Raw genomic sequence first — 9573 nt, 5'->3', positions numbered from 1 at the left:
AGGGGACTGCAGCAACACGTCCCGCACGTAACAGAAGCGAGAGGATGGAGAGCTGGGATGCGGCTCGTGGACGGGGCCTGTCTGAGCGCCCGGTTGTGAGCCATGGACCCCGCTGGTTTGCACGCGGTTCGGCTGCCCCTGATCTTCAGAGCTGGGTTGTGCTCCGGTTAGCTGCTTTTCATTCAGGAGGAGCCCAGAGAGAGTTGCTTTAGGTGGGGAATGGCTCTTCTTGCTTGAGGTTGGCTTTTTTTAGCCTTCAGTAAGGCACGGGTGGTTTGGGAGGATCAGAGGGATGAATAAGAGCTGGGACCACCTCAGAAATGTTTCCACTCACCCGCTACTGCACGACAGGCCTTTTTTTACAGAAGCAGGAACCAAGGACAGTGGCTTGGGGGCAGGAGCAGGCTGGGGTAGGACACTGGGACTCGGGAGGGCTGGATTCGACTCCCATCCCCGGGCTGGAAAGAGTTGTGCAGCGGGGCCAAGAGAACAATATGTTAAGTTAACCTCTGTTAGCCACCCAGGGTGTTAATAGTGTTGCCCCTTGGGCTAAGCAGTTAATTAAAGTGCTTTTCTTTGGAAGAGCTATTGATGATACAAGTCTGGTAGATATTTTGGGGCAAGATGGCTTATTTGCTGGGAAGGTGCGCGTAGTCTTGGTCCCCCGATCTCTGGAGAAATAAAGGGCTGCGGGCACTTTCCTGGCTCATAATAGCCACATCTGCCCCAACGTTCAGTTCTCTGCCCCAAGTTGCTCTGGCTTTGGTCCTGCTCATGACCGTGTCTCTCTCTTCTCCGGCTTTCTTGCATGCACTTTGCCAACCATTGCCTAGCCCCTATATGTGCAATTGGAGAAAACGTACGTTCACAAGATTTAGCTTCATTTCAGACCTGGCTACACAGCCCCTCTTGTTTTGGACCAGGGCTCCTGCTATTTCCATTAGTTGCTGCGGCAAGGGGCATAATTGCTTCTCCTGCACGTTCCGAGAACGGGCACGCAGCTCTCCCCCTGGTTGCAGTTAGCTCTCCAATTGCCTGGAGCTCAAAGCCCTGCTCGATGGGGCTGTGACTTAAAAATGTTCCTGGTGTAGACACGCTTTCTTACGGGACCTTGTGATTCCTTCCTCCGGAGGCCTGTTTGCTGCCAACAGTGTGGTTCTCGTATCATCACTCCTCTCTCTCTCTTCCCTGACAGATCAAGAGATCACAGAAAACCCTGATCATCCTGTTTCTCAACTGTTACCTTTGGGCTTCCCCTGGACCGAACGGCGCAGGAGGGGATTTAAAGAGCACCAGGACTCTCAGCGCTGACCTGATGAGAGGGGGTGAGGCCACGTTGGCGATGACACTGGGGGTAGCAGACCTGCCTTGAGCTCTGGCTTCAGCTAGTGGTTACTAGTAGGCATCATTTTATTGCATGCCGGCTCGTTTAATCCCCGTACGGGGATGCAGCGATGTTGTGCATTTGGTAGCGGCCAGGCTGCAATCTGTACAAGCGGTGGCCATCTCCTGCCCCTCGATGCCAGGATGGGCTAGGAATCATTTTATTTAAGTCGACAGAGCTGCACTGTTTCACACCACAATAGCTGAGGGGAGACTCCAGACAAAGGACCTAAAAACTGAGTGACAGCAGCCGAAATGCCTAACCTCAGTGGGCTGTAGAGCAGGGACTAATCCAGGCCAATGTACTGCCTCAGTTTCCCTCTCAGAGGGAAGGTGCCAGTTGGCCGAGTTAGGTCCCTCCTGGGTGCCAGCGAGTTCTTTCATTTCTCTCCCAGGTTGACCAGGGTGGATGAGCCACCTCGCAAGGTAAAACCCAGGCTCAGGGCACCTTAAATAACGAGGCTGCCTGCTCCGCAATTTAAACTGCCCTGCCTTTCCTCCACCGGACCCCAGCCGTGGGCCCTGCCTGTCCCTTTGGGGGAGACTCCCCTCCTGGCTCCGCACCCCAGGACCCTCTGCCCTTACCCAACACCAGCCTGTAGGTGAAACAGGCCTCCTGTCTCTGCCCAGAGCTGGTTTCTGGGCCTTCGACCCATGACCCATGGTCTCACGCCCATTACCCACGCATGCTGAGAGAAGGAGCATAGTCATGGCGAGATACTCGCTGCTACTGACTTCCTGTGTGGCCTTGGGCAAAGCACTTGGCTCCAGGTTTCTACAGGTATTTAGGGGTTGCTTCGCTCGGGGCTGCAAGTCCCATTTTTGGACAGCTAAGTCCCATTTCTGGAAGTGACTCGGGGACTTATGAGCCTAAATCCCATTGCTTTTCATGGAGGCTTAGGCTCCCAACTGCCTAAGTCACTTTCCAAACCCGGACAGAGCTGTCCGGCTCACGTAAGAGTTGCACGGCCCCTTGTTGCTGGGAGGAGCGGCACTTCGGTCCTTTCACATACACACTGTAGCCCGGGCTTTCCTGAGCCTCCGTTCCCCATCGGTGAAATATGGGCAATAGCCCTTCCTTGGCAATAGGGGTGTGGTAGGAGAGACTCGTGAAGGTTTGTGGAGAGCCCAGATGCCACACAGTGGAGAGAGACCTAGAAGAGCCTAGCGCTGGATTCCCGGTGACCCCACACATCGCGCGTGCTCAGGAGGGATAAGTCGTAGCACGTGACACCTCATTTACGCCTCTCTCCGAGGCAGAGAAAACGGTGCCAACCTGCTTGCTTCTCCTCTCTGCCTTCATGGCACTGGATGGAGTAGGCTGTTGCCTACAAAGCGTGGCTCTCTGAACCAGTTAGTGTCTGCCGTGTCACCCCGCCTTGCCTTCTGCCTCTGTACCCATGTGCAAGTCTACGCTTCGGATTCATATTGTCCTGGCCTTCTTCCCACAGGGTCATTGCCTCCATCTGTCCGCATCTGTAGACTCCTGGCAGCAGGGAATCTCCCCCTTGTAAAGCACCGGTGCCATATGAGTAATCTCAACTACAAACAAGTGTTTCCAAAGTGCTTGTACCCACGATAGCCAAACGTCACAGCTGGGAGCAGCAGCCACTGAAATAAGGGCGACGTAAACCTCTCCCTAACAAAATGGTGCCTAGTCTTGGTAGCGGCGGAGGAGGTCACTCGGGCCCTACGGGCAATCAGCCAGTTGCACAGCTCTGTCCCCGCTCGGCAGTGTTTCATGGCTTTGGATACCCAGGAAGCAGGTCTGCCCCTGGCCTGTCCTGTGCCGGCCCCTCCAGTAACTTGTCTTTCTTTGTATTCCCAGGTTTCCTTCTGCGCATGAGCCCACAGTGGCGATTCTACCCATGCGAGAGCTCCCCAATGTGAGTACCCAGCAGCAGACTCTGCTGTCTGTGGTCTGGACTTTGACTCTCATCTAAGCGACCCGCCAGCTCCCTCCTCACCCCCTACACGCCAGGGAGTTAGAGCATCCATGTACATTTGCTATGACATACATCAGTGTTGATGAGAGACAGGAACACTGCCGGGTGATTCTCAGCTGCCAGAATAATCAGCTGTACGCACAACATGGCTTAAAGGAGTTTGCAGGTAGCAGCATGCATCCACTAAAGAACTTAGACACGCAGTTTTTTGCTGGGGACTTCGGCCCTGTAGACTCCTGTCATGTAGGCAAGGCAACCTTGGCCGGTGCCTCAGAAACCCGGCTGTACCGCAGCGTGGAGAACCTGCACTGGGCAACCGTCACCGACGCTGGCCTCTACTCTCCCTGCCGGAGCCTGGATAACGAGTTCATTTTCCACTACAAAGGCACCAGTCACTGGTCTGACGGCTCTGCCGCGGGGCACACAGCGCAGAGCACGGCAGACCCTGGCAGGCACCTTCCACGCCATGCCGCGCAAACGCCGAGGCCGGCGCGAAACGTACCTCTCCTGCCTTTTGCCAAAGTGCCTCAGTGGCTTTTCCCTCCTGCGGAGGAGAGAGCCCTGCACGGGGATGCCAAAAGAGGACTGAAGGAGAAGCTGAGGCTGCACAGCGCCAAGGCGGTGGAGCCCTGCAAGCCCGTGCGTCCCCAGGCGTCCCTGACCGATCTGGTCGGCCGGGAGCTCTCCGAATGCCGGACGAGCCGGGAGTACAAGAACGGATGCTCTGTGAACTGCTGCGCGGTGTTCGTGGAGCACGCCGCCTTCGGCCCCAGCCCTGCATCAGGGCCGGGGAAGCCGAGGCCATGCTTGTCGCGCTGGATTACCAGTCCGGAGGACATCAAGCAGGAGGCTCGGAGGAGGTTGCAGCTCCGGAGGCAGAACAGCTCTCCCAATCTGACTGTCCTGCATGCCTGGGAAAGCCAAGAGATTGCCAAATCCAGAACAGCCGAGTCCCTGAGGGGGTGCGATAGGGACATTGACACCAAAGGGACATTAGAGCTGAGCAAGAAAGAGCATTGCAGAGGGAGGCTCTACATACCCACCTTTGAGGAGTTCAAGAGGATGAGGAGCAAAGAGATGTGTCCATCTGTCGGCAGCCATGGGCCAGCAAAGCACATGAGCGAGGGGCTGCCTTCCAGCCAGACCCTGGGACGAGAGAGCAAGGTGGATGCCTGTCTAGACTCTCCACAGGAAGCCCTGGAAACCAAACCAGCCCAGGAAACCGCCGTCGTGGCCGACGACTATGACAGCGTGTTTCATGAAGGCCACGTCCCCTCTGGCTTTGCCCATTATCCAGACATTACAACCATGTGGGATGGCTTCAGCACGATGAGCACTTCTGGGGCCTGCCAGCACCTGCTGAAGGACGAAACCTTCGAGATGTCCCCCATCTGCTCGAGCCCGATTCCCAGATCACCTTTGCAGTCAGTAGCACGCCGCAGGGAGGGGCAGGTCTTCGGTGACAAGCCGCAGGGACTAGACACAAAGCAATTAAGTGGTATCCTTCACTTTGCCGAGCAGTCGCTGGCTTCTGAAGCCCCATCTTCTTGTTGTCCGTCGCTGCTATTAGAGGCCACAGACCTGTCAAGCTATGGAGCTAAGCTACAAAAAATGAAGGATGAATTCATAGGCTCAGCACTGGATCTTATTAAGAAAAGGTAACATACCCTGTTGGGCCACCTGAAACTAGTCCCGATGACAAGGGTCTTGTCTTTGCCCTGACACATGTGTGTAACTCCTATTGCCATCTATATGGTCACAGAAACTTTCATCTTAGGGTCGTGGAGTAACACAGCCTAAGATGGCTAGAAATGTTTCCGACATTATTTTCAGTCCTGCAGGAAGCAGGTGTCGCACACTCGCACACATGCACGCACGCACGCACGCTCCCTTTCAGTGTTTACCACCCACACGTCATGCCCCCGTGCTAGGGTGTGAGAACACGGAATAGAAATTAACTTTAAATTGATCATTTACCAAAAATAGATGATTTGAGTCACCCCAGCTAACTGACGCGCAGAAAGCCGATAGCACAAACAACCCATAGGAGAATGGATTTAATTTTTCAAGCGATTGCTTCTTTGATTGGAGCAACTGCACAGCTTAAATACTACAGGATAGCAATGGTGGCGATAATGATGAAGGGTGACTATTACCGCATGTTGGAAAAACCTTTGCTTCGGTCAGTGCTGAAGTGAGATTTTCACTGTACTGTCCTGAGTCGAAATCCCCCAAGTTCCACGATTGCCTCCTGGAACTAAATCTGCTTGAGATGCACTTGCAAATCAGCCCGCGTTGCGCTCCAGAGATGCGTGGCTCTTTGGAGGAGCTGGGCTGGGGTCTCGGGCTTGTGACAAAACATAGACTCTCCTGGGTTGAGGTGAGAGCTGTCTTCTCTCATCATCACACAACCTGAGGCAGAGCAACCAACTTGGCGTGTAGCCCTGTCTTCACTCGAGATGGTTGGGGCAGGGGTCTGCCCTGCTCCTGCAGTGCTCTTGGGGAGGGACGCTCCTCTCCACGTGCTGCAACCGAGAGCAGCTCCAAGGGTGTCTCCCCAAAGCCCCTGGACGTGGCGTGCGGGAGAGCGGCCTGGTGGTCTGGGCATCCTCTGCTTTCCGCCCTGAGAGCACCGCAGAAGCAGTGTAGATGCTCCCTGATCACTCAGGTGTTGACTTCAGCAGGGCCAGGGTCAGACCTTTGGTAGAGCGATGGTGAGCGGTCTTCAAGTTACTGCACCCGGGTGAAAGCGATGTGAAGTTTTGTGCCAGGGTTATGCAGTGTCATTCTACAGAGCAGTTTCGTCCTAAAGCACTAACAACCTCCCTGGAAACCAGAGTGATTTGCTTAAGAGACATCAAAATGGTTTAATACTTCTGTGTTGAACACTTATTTCATTTGCAACTTCATATTTAGAGAACCTCTAACCCTCTTATGAATCACGTTATACCTTTGGTCCAGGTAAGAGCCCCTGGTAGGAGCAGATCCATGGGTCTTGCCATGGAAATTCTGCATAGGTTTTTAAATATCAGATTGTACTTTTTGAGCTGCTTAAGAGGTCTGGGATTCGAGTACGGGACAAGGACACACACAGCTAGCGACTGATCTCCTCGTTTTAGCATCTGCAGGGAAATAGGAACACCTGTATAAGGAAATAACCAAACTGCACGAGCAGACAAAGAGGTTGTGGGCAAGTGATGCCCAGGGAGATAGTTAAAGAGAGACACATGTCAGTGAAAAGGTTTCCTGGAGGATGCCGCTTTTGGCAAGCATGAGGATCGTAGATGAAAGATGCAGCTCGTGGGCACAATATATTGATAAGGCCACGGAGTTTAGGAATCGAGAAGAAAGATGATGAACTGGCAACAGTAAAAAAAAAAAAAGAAAAACTAGTAAAAAAAGAGAGAGGAGCATGGGGGCGGAGGGAGGCATCCAGATGTGAGGAGGTCGTTAAGTCAGAAGCCGCAGCGAGTGACAGCAATGGGAATGAAGAAGACTCCTGGATTGAAGGAGAGATGGAAAGGACTGAGACCTGCCGAGGACAAGGTGATGCAGCACCGGTGTCTTTATAGAGGAGCCGGAAGATGCTGTTGCAGATGGCTGGACTTATGGCTGTACACTGCAGATCCAGACTAGGGCTCAGCACATTTGCTTCTAGAAAATCCAGGAAGGGGCTATGGCTCCAGAGCTGTCGAAGACACTGTACTTCTGCAAAGGATCCTCGTCCTCCCTACATTGCTCTAGGCCTGGAACAGAGCGAGGGGAAATTTCACAGAAATCAACCAAAAATCAGCCCACCAAAAATAAGCATCCAAAGGGGAGAAGAGCGGCTCCATGAGCTCCACCAGGGACTTCACTGTGGCTGACGATCGTATGGTGGAAGATGCTCGGTACCGGGGAGAGGCATGGCAAGAAAGAAGAAGGACAAGAGGTGGGCCATCTGCTGCAGTTTTGACCATGGGCTCTTATGCATCATTCCCAGCTGAATTATCTTGGGTTTTGTCCAGATGCTGAGAGCAGACAAAGATGAAGCAGATGTTGGAGACCAGAATAAGGACAGCTGGGTCCTCTGCACAGCATTACGATAGGAAGAGGGCAGTGGTAGAGAAAGAAGAGTGCAACGAAAGGGGGAAAAGTGGCCTATACTGGAACACCACAAACCCCCCCTTGCCTACCGTCCCGCAGGTGGCCAGAGAAACACGGGATCTTTGGGGACCACAGTGGACCCCTCCAGGAAAAGTGCCGAGGGTGTAGAGAGGGCTTCTGGCTGGAGGAAGGGTGGTCATGTGGGGTCAGGAGCAAAAGGGAAGACCCAGTTGAGGAAGCTGAGAGGGAAGATGAACCATCCTGAAGATGCAAAATAAATAGGACCCTGAGCCCTGGAGAAGGCAAAATAGATGAGGCTTAGTGATCTGAGTAAGTGATACAGAAGGAAGAGCTCAGCCTCAGGGACTGATGCAGCTGTGGTAGCAGTGATCTCGGGGTGCTGGTGGGAGAGGTGAAAACTAACATCCCACAGGACCAGGACCAGAGTGAAACAATAGAGAAGCCGAACGTGTCCATCCACTTCAGTGGAGGGACGAGTCCCACGGCTGGAGCTGGTGTGGCAGGCACTGGAGTAGTGGGGAGCAGACAGAAGTGAGAGGCTGAGCGACACGAGGAAGTCAGATTTTCGACACTCCAAGGAAAGACTTGGTGGAAGAGGACAAAGGTCCCAGTGGCAGTGGGGGGAGGAGGAGAAGAATAGCCTTGGCAGCACTGGCTGGAGATGGGCAAACAATCAGTTGACAGAAAGTTTTCCCCTTCTTATTGCAATGAGCACGTGCATCGCTTGCATTTCCCATGTTTGCCGTGAGAATCACTCACCCGTCACTGAAATGCTGCAGTATCTGGTATGACACCCAGCAGCTCTGTAGATAGCCCACCACACGGCTGCATGGTGCCCTGGCATAGGAAGGAGACAGCAGCTTCTGCCACTGAGACTCCCAGGGGATACTTTAGGGAGGTAGGAGGGAGAGAGAGAAGAATCAGCTGAGGATAGCCCAAAAGACGATATCCAAAAGTACCCGAGCAGCTCCTCTGTGGAGCTCACAAAGGGGTAGGGGGCTAAGCAAGGGATCACTTTAAAGGCAATGAGAAAATCACAGTGTTAAAATATAAATGGGCAGGAAAGGCAGCGGTTGTGTGCCCAGGTCTTGGATGCTGTTGAACTGCTCCCAGTACCCAAGAAGCAAACAAGTGCATGGAGTGGCATCAGTTTGCAGTTGTGTTCCCTTATCTTTGGGGCATTTTCTGCAAGGCTGGGGCTCTCCGGCTGCAGGCTGGAGCAGACACCCAGCTGGAACGGCCTCCCCAAAAGCCAAACCTTCAGACAAGGCACAACTTGGCCCTTTACCGCTACTCAGAGGACCAGGGATGGTGTAAAAGCACCTACTTTGGCTCTGCCCTGGTAGCGAATCGTCCCTTGTACTCATGAAACCATCCAGGTGCAGGGCAGAATGCAGTCCCGCAGCACGGTTACTGTATGTTGTGGTCTAGTCTGACTCACAAGACCAGTCCCATAATAAACCAGGACTGAAGAAAGCTCTGTTCATGTAGGGCGGATGCCTGTGCTCCCCATCCTTGCCTCAGCACCAAGCACTGGGAGCGTGCTGTGCGTTTCAGCCGAGGCTCCCAGGGCTCTGCGCCAGCGCGATGAACTGGGGCCCAGCCCCACCTTTGGAGGGAAAGAGCGCCGGGGTGGGAGTCAGGGACTGGGGTGCCTGGTCTGCCACTGACCTGCCAAGTGCCCTGGGCAAGTCACCTCATCTCTTCCAGTGTTTGGCTATTTAGATTGGCAAGGCTTTTGTACTGGACCAACTGTGTAGCTGGGAGAGCTGTTGAACAAGCCTTTGGGTATCAGGTGCCCTTCTTTAGGTCTCAGGGGTATTGGTTGTAGCTGTGTTGGTCTAAGGACGTAGGGACACAAAGTTTCATAGTTGGTTGGGTCGGAAGGGACCTGAGTAGATCATCTAGTCCGACCCCCTGCCATGGCAGGAAAGAGTACTGGGGTCATACGGCCCTGGAAAGGTGTTCACCTAACCTCCTCTTAAAGCCCCCCAGGGTAGGGGCCTGCACCACTTCTCTTGGAAGCTGGTTCCAGATCCTAGCTGCCCCGACCGTGAAGTCGCGCCTTCTGATGTCTAGTCAGAATTTACCCTCTGCCAGCTTGTGACTATTATTTCTAGTCACTCCTGGCGGTGCT

The 9573-nt window shown here is 53.8% G+C and overlaps 1 protein-coding gene across 2 annotated transcripts in view; it reads left to right on the top strand.

Moving 5' to 3' along the window:
* The first annotated feature begins 554 nt into the window (after positions 1–554).
* Positions 555–9573, top strand: part of LOC109323168 (rho guanine nucleotide exchange factor 26-like) — a 22236-nt gene continuing 13217 nt past the window's right edge. Inside the window, exons 1-2 of one of the 2 annotated variants that reach the window (XM_019554616.1) lie at positions 555–1325; positions 3212–4987. In XM_019554616.1, coding sequence (XP_019410161.1) covers positions 3393–4987 — 1595 coding nt within the window. In that variant the 5' untranslated portion in view covers positions 555–1325; positions 3212–3392. The remainder of the gene's footprint in view (positions 1326–3211; positions 4988–9573) is intronic. The other variant, XM_019554617.1, reaches the window with a different exon arrangement.

The sequence above is a fragment of the Crocodylus porosus genome, unplaced genomic scaffold (genome assembly GCF_001723895.1).
Source record: "Crocodylus porosus isolate Cpor-Errol unplaced genomic scaffold, CroPor_comp1, whole genome shotgun sequence".
Taxonomy (NCBI): domain Eukaryota; kingdom Metazoa; phylum Chordata; order Crocodylia; family Crocodylidae; genus Crocodylus; species Crocodylus porosus.
This window is presented reverse-complemented; position numbering and strand designations above follow the sequence as displayed.